The following is a 13,239-nucleotide window of genomic DNA, read 5'->3' as shown; positions in this document are numbered from 1 at the left end:
AAGGTTGGTCTATCTTAGGCCTTGGTAGAGAAGATCTATTCGACTGGTGTGCGCAGTTTTATGGACTGTTTTATGAAAGCTGAAGGGAAACCAAACCTTTTACATATGTTCCTACTTTGTTGATGAGTTTCACTGTAGCGTATGAAGAATCATGGCGGTGTCATCACATAACATCAAACGAAACTGACAGGAAGGTTTTATTCCGTTACATAATTACAAGGAAAATAAGGTTTACTAAAATAGGAAATAAATTAAAATTTACGATTCCTACAATCCAATCAAGACCTGGATAAGTTTTCATAAAGACAAGACTGCAAAATATTTCCAACGAGGCTTATGTTTGCCTGGTTTACCAAAAAACCTCACTTTCAAACCTTTCCTGTGTGCTGGTTGGTCTGTTGATGCAAAACCACGTATGTCTCCTTGGTTGAGTAAATAACTTGTGAGTTCGATCAACGGCTCATGTTTGTGAGAACGAGAAACGTCAAAACTCCATCATACCGAGTAACCTTAATCGTGTCTAATTTCGAAGTCAATGAAGCGTGCTGAGTTGCGATTCGAGCAAAAAGCAATTTCATGCGGATGATGACGTCAGTCAAGTATAATCTTGCTAAGCTGTGACCTGAAGAACAACTAATGGACGTAAAATTCTGAACTGCAAACTTCAGTCGGACGCTATAGTGTTTTTCGTTAATGTTAGTATCAATGAACATTCGTTATATCAATTTGACGTCCAAATATAGTTTCAGTTTATGTTCAGCGTCTTGGATGCTTTTTCCTGAATGGTTTTGCCGTTGGGCAAGCGCTTGTTTGATTTTGGCCCAAACAGAATTCGTTTCGCCCCCAATAACGCATTTTTGAGTGACCTCTATCTCAAGTATATGCTGACGAGGACTCAAAAGGGTTTTTTATTGAGAAATCTTTCATCGTCTTAGTCTTTATATAATGACATTTTCTTTTTCGATTTATAAATTTCAATATACTTTCCTCAATATGCTTGCTTTATTTACAACAAAGTCGGAAAACGTTTGTGAAAGAAGCAACATACAGCAAGTTTGACCAACTAAGTTTGATTTCATTTGCGAAAAGGCAAATTAAACATAAAGCTGTCCACATTATCACACGATGACGCAATAATTGCGTCAATTAAAACTGAATTATTTCATCAATTGTGATTGCGCCCAGTACATCGAAGAGGACCGAGTGTGTGCCAACCAGCTTCATGTGAGGAATCCAAATCACCGAATTGCATCCCAGTGACAGGCAAGGTGTCCTTGTCAGTTAGATATCCTTCATCTGAGCTTATGTCGTTATCTAAATTATCGCAATTGCATTTATAGTTGGAACCTCGGTTGGAATGACGACAAGTTCCTGAAAACGCACAAAATCGGTCGTGATTTTAGAATTATATTCTCAGTCATAAATCTTACCCACTGCATGTTTAAATAAATGAACTAGAATAAAAAAGAGATATTTCGCTTTGATGTTTACATATACATTTCCATACTATTATTGTTTATAATACTATTTATGGATTAACAAAGGTCGCCAACTTGCGGGTCGGCCTTTACAGAAAATTTTGCGGTAGGTGACGCCATTTTAAATTTCTATAACAATGCGGTCTGCGATACAACTAATTTTCTCAGGTTCGAATTAAGCGTTTGTTAATTTTGAATCATGTTCAGGTCAAAACTTTACAGTACATGCATTCGTTTGTTACGTCACATTTAAGTTTGTCGCATACCCAAATCTATATCAAACAGACTTGATGTTTAAAACACCAGTAGTCTTTTCATAGTTGTGGAAAAAATGGAAAAAAACAGACCGAATCTATATGACGTCATGTACTAAAACACAGCAGGAAACTATATTTTGATTGCAAAAAGGTTTTGATCGATTTAGTTTGGGCTACATTCAAAGCCTATGTCTTTGGTATAAGTACTAATTAAAAGGGGGCGTAATAACCGAAGCTATTTCACAAAAAGCTTCTTTCCAGACTATGTATTTATTGTATCTATAACATATTTCCGTTTTTAACAAAATAAGAACAGAAATATTGCAGTAACACTGCCTATATGCGTGACGTGTAATATCTTTTTGAACTGAATGATGGTCACAACAAAATTAAAATTTTTCCCAGTAGCAAATATTGTAATAATAAGGTACCTGTACCGAATAAGGCCCGGTCCCTAATAAGGCCCATTGCTCATATTTCGCAAACCCGTGCAAATAAATAAAAGATTTTGTCCCTACATAAAAACTAATATAAATTCATGATGGTTTACCAGATTTCATCCTTGTCACGTGATCAACCGATTCGCTAGAGCACAACAAAAATTTGATATTTGCAGTTAAGGTGGTTTTGTTAATTTAGAAAAAAAGTAAGTGAGAATTTGGCCGGTTAAATGAACTGTTGTCAGCCGGCTGAAGTTTTCATGTAACAACCAACTTAGTATTGAAAAGGATAATGCACTTTTTTTTGCTAAAATTTTTCTGATGATAAAAATGTGACGTTTTTTCGTTGATGCCACATGCGCCTAATAAGGCCCATACAAGATGCCTGGCTAATTGATGTCCAGACTTCAAGAGTGGTTCCAGTCATCAGTTGGCAAATTGTTGCAGTTACTTTGATGCGCCTAGTGGAATCTTTTTAAATGTTTGTACAACTTAAAATGTGAAATTTCTAATAATGTTATATGTTGTCTATTACTATGTTTTGAATCAAAATACTCACAAAATTGGTGGGCCTTATTAGGAACCTATGCTCCTAATAAGGCCCATTTTTTGGAATTTTTAATTTCTTTATAAAAATTTTTGGGGGGGTTGTCAGGTATTGTGGTTTTAATATGTTATAGTCATATACCCTCACTAATAGAATACGATTTTTCAGTCTATTCTCATTTATGGTTCTTGAGTTATTTTCAAAAAAGTGTTAGGTGGGCCTTATTCGGTACAGGTACCTTATAATTAATACTTTTTTAAGAGAAAAAGTCAACGTTGGAGTAAAAGCAAGAGTTAAGCTCGGGTTTGTGACATCACTTAAAAACGATGACGTTTGTGCCGTGTCTTCTGGCTAGAAATCTGGAATATCTGAAAAAATCATCTTTCCATTTCTAAAAAATCTTAATCTTTCTAAATCTTTGCACTTCTTAAAAATACCTTCTGGCTAGCGCTGGGATTCGGCACATTTCTAGTCTTTTTCGTGATCTGCGTCTCCTACACGACAATATAGAACATGTGTTTATAACAGCATGTTAATTCGCCACTCCATTATTTTCAGAATTTAGCTTCTCTTTCTCTGGATGCGGTCGCGCCATTTATCGTTTTTATTTTGTGCGGTGAGATCAAAAAAGTTTGAAGACTTTTGGTTTAAAGATTAATGCAGATTAATACCTTTCAGTATAAAATGCAGATAACGATTTTTTTAATTAATACCGTGAAGAGTGAAATTAATTTATGTGTTTCATGTGTTTCATATGCATTTCATGTGTCTTTAAACTGCTACTGTGTTGTACTGTACAGTATTTGGTTTATTAAGCGTGAGCATCTGCGCAGTAGGCCTATAAACATGTTTGGTACGCGTAATACTTCTCTCCATCAAAGTACTGTAGTGTTTTATCGTAGGCGTGTTTTCCAAGCAAAAGCTAGAATTTGCGGTGACAGATGGTCTACGCTATAGCAGAGTACTTTACTGTACACTGTACAGTAGTGGGAGTACGGTATTTTCGATTAACGGACTTTTTCCAGCAACGGACTGCTGCTGGTCCGCATTTGTCCGTTAAATCGAGGGTTGACTGTACTGTAATGAAAAAGGCATGAACAGAGTAAACATAGATTTTTGAAATGAATAAAACCGAAAATCTGAACTTACTAAACCGGAAAACAATTAATAAAGTTTAGCAAAATATTAACAACGGAGCTAGAACCAATCAAAGTTGAAATAATCTTAAACATTTTTTTTCAACAAAATCAAACCATTTATCTTTTCTCGTTTGTTTTTCTAGGTTAAAATTCAATTTTGTTATTGTTTTGTTTGTTTTTATTTTAATAAAATCAGTTGCGCTATTTCGGTTCACCATCATTAATTCTGTTTTTTTTTTATTATAGCGATCGATTCGGTTGTTTTATTAAAGCTTTGTTAATTCGTTTTTAGTTTTTTTACCAAGACTTTTAGTAGTTTCATTAATTTTTGAATTTTAATTTCCTTAAGCTCGGTCTGGTCTGCTACATGTTACATGTTTCCTTGGGTGGTCGGACGATTCAACCTGCGGACGATTCAACCCAGGACCATTCAACCCAGGACGATTCAACCCACGGACGTTTCAACCCGCGGATGATTCAACCCAGTACCATTCAACCTAGGACGATTCAACTCAGGACGATTCAGCCTACGGACGATTCTTATGGTTTAGGTTATCACCAAGTTACTTTGTAGCCAATTGTAAGCTTAATATTGGACAGTCTAGACCAGGGGTGGGCAAACTTTTTGCACTGAGGGCCACATTTGAAAAAATTTTGCAGCCGGGGGGCCGCACACTCTCATTACAAAGTAGGAAAATTTACCCAGTGTGTAAATAAACGCATATTCATATTAAATAAATGCGCGACTGACGTGTGTGTGTTTACGCACTGAAAGTGAAGAGAAAAACACACTCGTAAAGGGAATAATATTTTGTCATGTAACCTGTTTAATTAAAACAATAAGTGATGAGTAGGAGTTTCTGTAAGTGTTTGCCCACCCCTGGTCTAGACTCTAGAGTTAGGCCATCCTGAACAGGCATGTACATCATGGTGAACGGTTATGGTACCATTGCAGTCGTACCGTATTTTGTTCAGGTACCATAAAAATTTAAAAGTGCACAATGATAGATCTTGTGCGCCATGCAAGTACAAGTACATGCCATGCAAGTACCACACTTCCCACTATGGTACACCAGGTCTTCTGAACAGGAGCACAAAGGCATTACAGCAATAGAGCATTACTGATTTACTGGATATCGAATACTGGCTTCATTATGTTGGGTCTAGTGCTCAATTCAATCGTTCGCGGGTTGAATAGTACTGGGTTGAATCGTCCGCAGGTTGAAACGTCCGCGGGTTGAATCATACGTGGGTTGAATCATCCCTGGGTTGAATCGTCCGCAGGTTGAAACGTCCGCGGGTTGAATTGTCCGTGGGTTGAATCGTCCCTGGGTTGAATCGTCCGCAGGTTGAATCGTCCGCGGGTTGAAACGTCCGCGGGTTGAATCATACGTGGGTTGAATCATCCCTGCATGGGTTGAATCGTCCGCAGGTTGAAACGTACGCGGGTTGAATTGTCCGTGGGTTGAATCGTCCCTGGGTTGAATCGTCCGCAGGTTGAATCGTCCGCGGGTTGAATCGTCCGCGGGTTGAATCGTCCGTGGGTTGAATCGTCCAAGGTTGAATGGTCCTGGGTTGAATCGTCCGTGGGTTGAATTGTCCGGGGTTGAAACATCCGTGGGTTGAATCGACCTAGAACCGTTTCCTTGAACTAACTTATTTTTGTTGCTTGGAAAACGGTTTGAAAGCGCTTGTTAACTTAATCTTTTCAGTTTGATTAACAGTTTTAGTTAACTGCAACTTTTCAGACCAGTGCAACGTACGCATATGGTGATATAAGACCAAGAGATCATGCATATATATGCAAACTTAGAATATTCCAAATTTTCAACACAGTTTGCGGAAATCTCAAGTGGAACTTTTCACCTGAGCACATGAGAAGCGTGTCATATCGTTGAAATGATGTTGTTTACTTAATTTACGACATAGAAAGTTTCTTTTAAAGATTCGACAAAATAAAGACTTTTCAGTAGGTTGACGTAGGAGATAAGATAGTGAGTGACCTGAAGTATTTTCATTGTATATGTTGCGTCCGCATAAGATTGAGCATAAGACGCTTTTGAGATGACGACGCTTAAAATTTTGCGTTGTAGAATCGATGCGATGGACCACACCTAACCGTATGAGGTGGCTATAAAAGTTTCAAACTAAAATGATCTGGTAGTTGTACTGTCAAAACCGTCATGCAATAGCATGCGGTTGGCACACAAAGACAATACAAACCACATTCCATGTATCTTGAACATTTGTTTGAGCGAGAGTTTGCGTGTCGTGCCACAAATACAGGGCATCGTGAATGCTTAAATTTTTTTTTGGTGAAGCTTGCAAATGTATAATTTTTGGTCGCACCAAGTATCACAATATGCTTTTTCTTTTCTACGAACACTTTGATTAATATTATCCGCCGCACTCCATTATGATGTTATCTTGAAGACATAAATATTACGCTTTTCCTCACATATGCCAAAGCGGTAAGATGGGGCAATATTCCTGTCTAGGAACGGAAAGCGGAGAGCTGGAGAAAAACGGTTAAGAATCTCTAATTTATCCGAAGCAAAGTTCCACCTGTTTCTCCACAAGCACAATAACCAACCCTGCGTGACGTAGCTCCTCCCCAGTAATGCATTTGCGTTCCATCACGTGATAACCAAGTTGCCTCGTAATGGTTTCCACTAAAAATTCGGTTTCCCTTGCATCGATACTGAAACAATGTTTCAAATTTAAAAGACGAACCTGAATAACTACCAGGAACATTTCCGCGTTTACCTTGATGAACTGACGACATTGCGATGATCGATTTATCAAAGCCACAATTTGTTGCATGGACACGTCGTAGCGAACTGGTCGTTTATAACATTTCCGCGGACCACATTTTGTTGTGATTTCAATCTCACCCATGGTGTCGTGTTCGATCACGGTTTCTTTATAAAAATATTTGAAATGAGATAAGATTTTTTGCAAATATTTTACCTTTACAAATGTCGAGATCACTGCACAAGCGAGGTTGTTCAGCTCAAATAATGACATCATTTTCCAACCTGTTGTTCCTGTAAAGTCGCAACGAACATTGAACGGTTCGACATTCCCAGGATCAGGAGAGATGAGACGAGTTCCAGAATCATTCTCATCTCCATCAATGTCGTCACAAGTGAAGATATTATCACTGGTGTTTGAATCTGAAGGATTAACTTGGTTGTTTTTACTTTTACTTTGATCTACCGACAAAGAGGATCTATTTTGATCTATAAACAAAGAGGATTATATAGACACGAAAAAAGTTAACACAGCATTTGAAGTTTGAAGTTTTGTTAAATATTAAAGCAGCAGATTTAGGCATGTGGCCACAATTAAATCAGATTAGTTATACAATTAAAAGTACACTGAGCTGTAGCCTGTCACGATTTTTGAACGTATTTGTCATCGTGTATCGCACCAGGTGTGAAATTTAGTCATGGAAGTTCACGCTACATCGAACTGTACGCAGTATAAGTTTACTGGTTACTCGAATCGGACTCATTTCGTAGGGAACTAAATTTACAACACATAGGAGAACGTGGCTCTACTTTTACCTACGAAATATGTTCTCTTGCGTCATCATCTGTTGCTTTCTGCTTTGCATAATTTACTGCAAGATGACGTGTGTTTTATGTTTGTCCGTTGCTTGTACCAACAGCAGCATTCACAATAGTTCATTTGTACGATGTTTAGAATTTTTTGTGGTATTTAACTTCTTCCGATTATTTTGGTTTGGTTCATCAATTATGCGTCAATTACTTTTTTGTTAATAACGAAATGTAACGAATGTTGGCAGTTGCTTGAAGAAGAATTGTTTAACAATGTCACCAACCCACAACACCTTAGGCCTGATCCCTGAGATTAATCAGAGCTATAGTTAAGATTCTCCGACACGAGCGTCCGGGCAAGGAAGAGCGTTTAGTGTTGATTTTTTCATCTGGTATAAAGACCAACCTACCGGACCGGATGTTTGACTTGGATAAATGGACCTATACTAATCTTCAACATATTTTTGCTGAAAAAGCAAACCCATACTGACTGCCATTGATTATTATCAATGAAGGCAAGTTGGGTGGTGTCCCATCTTGGACAATGTCCCATCATGGGTGAATTTCCCCTATACTGTATTAAAACCTTAACCATAAACGTTTTGCACCTAACAATGTTTTAATTTCATCGACTTCCATCTTCAACATCTGTTGATCGTTGTTTATCTTCTGCATCTTTCTCTTTAGCATCTGCAGCTCCAATACCAGGTTGTTTGGTGTCCCTGATGGCTCACCCTGCAAAGGAAATGTTTCAACCACTTAACGAAAAACACCAACAAAAACTCTTATTGCTGATGATTGATGAAATATCCAAAATCACTTACTTTTGACCCTTTTTCACCTTTTACACCCTGGACACCTCGGGGACCAATTTTTCCAGGTCTAGATTGTTGAATAGGGTTACCATCGTTAACTCTGGGTTGCATTGTGTACCCATCCGGCCCCAGTATATAGTTTTGAATGGTGTAGCCGGGACAGTTGTTTTCAGAGTCGGTTAGCTGACATCTCACACACCAGATGGCGACAAAGCAAAGAAGGATGAAAATAATTTGATTCATATTTTCAAATCCACCTTATTTGCTCTTCCACGATCTGCAAGATAAAATCCAAATCGGAATGGAAACTGCGCGCCAGTTAACTCGTGCCTGAGTGATAAAATAGACTTTTTTCCTGTTTTTCATGAGTATGTCAATTTTTTTTCACCGTCCTTTAAAACTTGCCACCCGAGGCGGCATACCGTTCCGTCCTTGCTACGCCGCTAGCTCAGCGTAGTTGTTTTGTAAGTAAAACTATATCGTCTATATCATTATAGCCCCGAGAATAGTTGGTAAAAATGTGTGTCCATCCTCGTCCATTCAAGGCATTAAATCAGCACGTTCAACATCGCACCATTCAACACGTTCAACACGCATCATTCAACACGTTCAACAAAACATTACACAATGAAAAAACAATGTCAACAATGCTGAAACAATGTCTTTCCCCATGGTAACTGCTTCAAATTCTATAACAAACGAAATCGCTTCAAACGCTATAACGTAGTGGCAAATGCGACTTGGTGTTATTATTTGGCAGAGAATGCCATCGCAATAGGTTCAAAATTCGTCTCCGGCTCGAAGCGAAGCCTATATTCGGTTTTAGACAAGACATTATCAACAGTTTCGCTTGCCCATATAGGGTTTTTAGTTGACAGAAATTCAGACAAAACGCGAAAACAGCATATTCAGTCTTCGAAAATACGCAGTTTTTATCGTTACACACGTTTCAAATACGAAACCACTTTCATCCAAACAATTGCACAATTTGTTTCAAATTGTGAACACCTTGCGTAACATATCTCAAAATGATTTCTAAACCTAAAAACGCATTTAATGAGATCGGTGTATTCAAGTGATGCATAAATAACCTAGTCGCCAAAAACTACTTTTCATTCCAAATATATTGATTTTGATAACATGTTATCTCAAGGCGTTTATAGGCTGAATTGTCATCTCACCTTCTTGCAATTAGGAAAAGAAAATAATTTATTCGTTTTTATTTTGCTGCGCTTTATTGGAAATTATTGCCCTACGCTCAATGTCTTTGAGCCATTTGGTAAATAAAATTTTACGGCTTCCTACGGTTTAAATTATAGGCTGCAAAATTAATGAATGGACAAATGAAGCGCAGTACACCTAGTAACTAAACTGTGCCAGGTGCAGCACCTTAAAGTGCTACGGCTTACTGGGAGCTTGTAGGCTAGTATAGCACCGAGCACCTAGGGTGACCAACTGTCATCAGTATTTTTTATATGACTGTCGTAACTAATATTTGAAGATTTAATGTCAATGTTACATACTACAGATGGCATAGATTGATATAAAATGTTTTATACTGTAAGACACTTAAAAATTTGGTCAATTTGTGCAAGAAATGATACAAAAAGTAAGGTTAGAATATCTTAGCAACATATTCCCTAAAAAATCTGATTTATGCACTTTTCACCAATCTATATCTTGCCAATCCACAGTTTTCCGGGGTAGAATGCCCCGGACCTCCCTAAGGTACGTTAATACATCACCTGCGCTTCAAATTCACTGCGATAACCTTCACACACCAGCAATTGACGATGGTTATCTCCCTTTGTATGGAAAAGGTCGCATTTACAGTAAGTCGTATAATATACAACGACATTTACAGTAAGTCGTTCTTGCTCAAAGTGTGATATATTTTTTTAAGTTAAATCGAACACCCTAGTAGTACCACAACGTACTAGGTGTAGCACCTTTACTTGTTACCAATAACGCCACGGCATGCTGCGTTAAGCACTTTACCGTGTACCTGCTAAGTGTAACACCGGCACGTGCTACAAGTTGCATGGAAGATTGCATCATATACAACAAAAGGATAGTATATAAATACCGAATCCCTGTACCGAAACACTTTTCTTAAGAAATATAAGTCACTCCCGGTACTCGGTGCTTTTAAAATGATTACTTCAAGGTTTTGAGAAGTATGTTTTTTAACACTTCATTTTAATTAACACTTAGTTCCAATTTAAGCACGTTTTGTTTGTTTTTAACCTCGAATTGTCCAAAAAAGTCGCATAGAGTGAATTCACATATTTATTGACCTGAAGTAACTTTTAGAGGGGTCGTAATATCGGCAAAAAATTGCACTTGCAACAGGATCCGCTGTACAAAAAGTATCGTTACCGAGTACCGGCAAACTACCGAACTACGTTTTTGAAATAGTACCGAACAGTGTAGTAATGACTCTAGTCATTGACTTGAACGATACTATTTAACTAATTATGGATTTAGTGGTCGTGCTAGTAAATGCTTAGCGAAGATTACCTTGATTATTTTTGAGCACGTTTTAAGTTTTTTCAGCTTTGTCACTTTTACTGTTCATTGGCACGTGTTAGTGGCAACTGGCTTGATTTTTTGTCCCCACCGCGCTTTTGACGAAAAATAAAATTATTGATCCATTGATTTACGCGCCAAACCTTACCAAAACTGCTATAAGGTACCTGTACCGAATAAGGCCCGGTCCCTAATAAGGCCCATTGCTCATATTTCGCAAACCCGTGCAAATAAATAAAAGATTTTGTCCCTACATAAAAACTAATATAAATTCATGATGGTTTACCAGATTTCATCCTTGTCACGTGATCAACCGATTCGCTAGAGCACAACAAAAATTTGATACTTGCAGTTAAGGTGGTTTTGTTAATTTAGAAATAAAGTAAGTGAGAATTTGGCCGGTTAAATGAACTGTTGTCTGCCGGCTGAAGTTTTCATGTAACAACCAACTTAGTATTGAAAAGGATAATGCACTTTTTTTGCTAAAACTTTTCTGATGATAAAAATGTGACGTTTTTTTCGTGGATGCCACATGCGCCTAATAAGGCCCATACAAGATGCTTGGCTAATTGATGTGCAGACTTCAAGAGTGGTTCCAGTCATCAGTTGGCAAATTGTTGCAATTACTTTGATGCGCCTAGTGGAATCTTTTTAAATGTTTGTACAACTTAAAATGTGAAATTTCTAATAATGTTATATGTTGTCTATTACTATGTTTTGAATCAAAATACTCACAAAATTGGTGGGCCTTATTAGGAGCCTATGCTCCTAATAAGGCCCATTTTTTGGAATTTTTAATTTCTTTATAAAATTTTTTTGAGGGGTTGTCAGTTATTGTGGTTTGAATATGTTGTAGTCATATACCCTCACTAATACAATACGATTTTTCAGTCTATTCTCATTTATGGTTCTTGAGTTATTTTCAAAAAAGTGTTAGGTGGGCCTTATTCGGTACAGGTACCTTATTATTTATTTTTCCGTTTGTTGGTAATTCAAACTCGGAAATCTGCATGATTGAATTAACTGCCGATGGTTTTATATATGTTCAAGTATAAACGCTACAGTCATCAACTATAATTGCGAGACTGGTCAAGGGTCGCAAAAATTGTTTGTACGGGGCTGCGGGCCGCATTCGCCCCGCTGATGTCCTCACTTTGTGCAGCCCTAAATTAAGGCGGGGTCGTAACCAAAGGAATGGGCGCTAGTGTTGAATAGCAGCCTGCTGTTTTCCAATAGCACACTGCTATTGCTTGATGCTCAGTGCTTGACAGGCTGAGCTAGTCACGTAACACCAGGCTGCTATTCGAGACATAAATAATAATTAATAGCAGTTTAGTTTTTCAAGAAAGTGAGCGATTGATTTTTCCAAGAAAATTTTTTTAGAAAAAAATATTTAAAGATTGGTTGTCCAGTTTTCAGCAATAATAAAGTTTTACTTCTACTAGAGCAATAGTAAAGTTCTACTCGAACAACCGCAGTATGCTACTCATTACGTCACCAACAGCAGCCTGTCAATTGCAAAGCATCAATTAACAGCAGAGTGCTGCTCAATATTAGTCAATTAGTGCTATTTGAAAACTGCAGGCTGTTGTACAACAACAACACCCATTCTTCTGATTACGAGCCTGCCTTTTTAAATCACTAATCAGCAACTACATGACATCACCAATTACACGATGCTACTCAAAAACAGCAGGCTGCAATTGGTGATGTCTCCAAAAAAGTTTAGCATGTGTTCTGTTAAAACTGCTATTGCCTAAATTCGAAATAAAACTGCTATTGCAATAAGCAGCTAGCCAAGTTCTATCACAAAATCACTAATTTAAAAAATAAATATCTTATTTTAAGGTCGCTATTCTCAAACTAACCTTCCTTTAAGTTAATGAGCTATCTATCACTCCTATAAGTCATTTTCTGAAATAAAGGCAAAGGAATAAAATTCTTCGAGTCCACAATAATACGAAACGCTGAAGCCAACAAACGCTTTCTCCCGTCGAACTTATAGTTTTATTATGCTCGGGCTGCAAAACATTTTTGTAAACTTTTGCGTACGTTGTTTTTCACCAAACTGGATTTTGGAATATTTCCTGTATCGATTGCTATGTACCGTAAGCTAAAGGCTCAATCGAATAAACACCCTTTGCATAAGCGAACAATCAAAGGCGACTGTTTGTCTGAGCATCAATGTTTTTGAAGAAACCGTACCAATGCACGATATTTCTGCGCCTTATTGCAAAGTTCAGCATGTGTTGATTTGATTTATTCGTTCGTGTTTGATCGATAGTAGGCCTATCGCGAAAATAATTTCCTACGTTCGAAGTGATTCCAGTAAAATCCTGCAAACATGTCGTTACTACTATTTTGTCAGCAGAAACATCAGTACTCAACAGCGTACATATTTCAACTAATTCTAGAACCTTGGGAACTTTACGTCAAACATGTAAGCAAGTACTTCCTCTACAATCCTATTG

General features: G+C 37.6%; 1 protein-coding gene across 5 annotated transcripts; it reads right to left on the bottom strand.

Moving 5' to 3' along the window:
• Nucleotides 1-990: 990 nt before the first annotated feature.
• On the bottom strand, nucleotides 991-12,767 carry LOC143466067 (contactin-associated protein-like 4). Of its 5 annotated transcripts, XM_076964667.1 has the most exons (7): nucleotides 12,637-12,767; nucleotides 8,249-8,516; nucleotides 8,033-8,159; nucleotides 6,900-7,103; nucleotides 6,628-6,782; nucleotides 6,427-6,562; nucleotides 991-1,371 (listed from the first exon to the last, which is right to left on the bottom strand). In XM_076964667.1, the coding sequence occupies exons 2-7, from the start codon at nucleotides 8,480-8,482 to the stop codon at nucleotides 1,166-1,168; spliced, it is 1,062 nt and encodes a 353-aa protein (XP_076820782.1). In that variant the 5' UTR covers nucleotides 8,483-8,516; nucleotides 12,637-12,767; the 3' UTR covers nucleotides 991-1,165. The 5 variants fall into 5 exon arrangements, with proteins under 5 accessions (XP_076820782.1, XP_076820781.1, XP_076820783.1 ...); XM_076964666.1 differs by lacking the exon at nucleotides 12,637-12,767 and having other exon boundaries at nucleotides 8,249-11,734; XM_076964668.1 differs by lacking the exon at nucleotides 12,637-12,767 and having other exon boundaries at nucleotides 991-1,314; nucleotides 8,249-11,734.
• Between the last annotated feature and the right edge of the window lie 472 nt (nucleotides 12,768-13,239).

This window comes from Clavelina lepadiformis, chromosome 7 (genome assembly GCF_947623445.1).
Source record: "Clavelina lepadiformis chromosome 7, kaClaLepa1.1, whole genome shotgun sequence".
NCBI lineage: Eukaryota > Metazoa > Chordata > Ascidiacea > Aplousobranchia > Clavelinidae > Clavelina > Clavelina lepadiformis.
Note: the sequence above shows the minus strand (reverse complement) of the source record. Positions and strands in the feature narration are given on the sequence as shown.

Bases quoted from the DNA above. Each gene is read 5' to 3' on its own strand.
- LOC143466067 (XM_076964667.1), bottom strand. From the start codon at position 8,482: ATGAATCAAATTATTTTCATCCTTCTTTGCTTTGTCGCCATCTGGTGT. The intron at 6,783-6,899 runs GTTGGAAAATGA...ATTTTTATAAAG, and splicing joins CGACTTTACAGGAACAACAG to AAACCGTGATCGAACACGAC. The intron at 6,563-6,627 runs GTAAACGCGGAA...ACATTGTTTCAG, and splicing joins AATGTCGTCAGTTCATCAAG to TATCGATGCAAGGGAAACCG.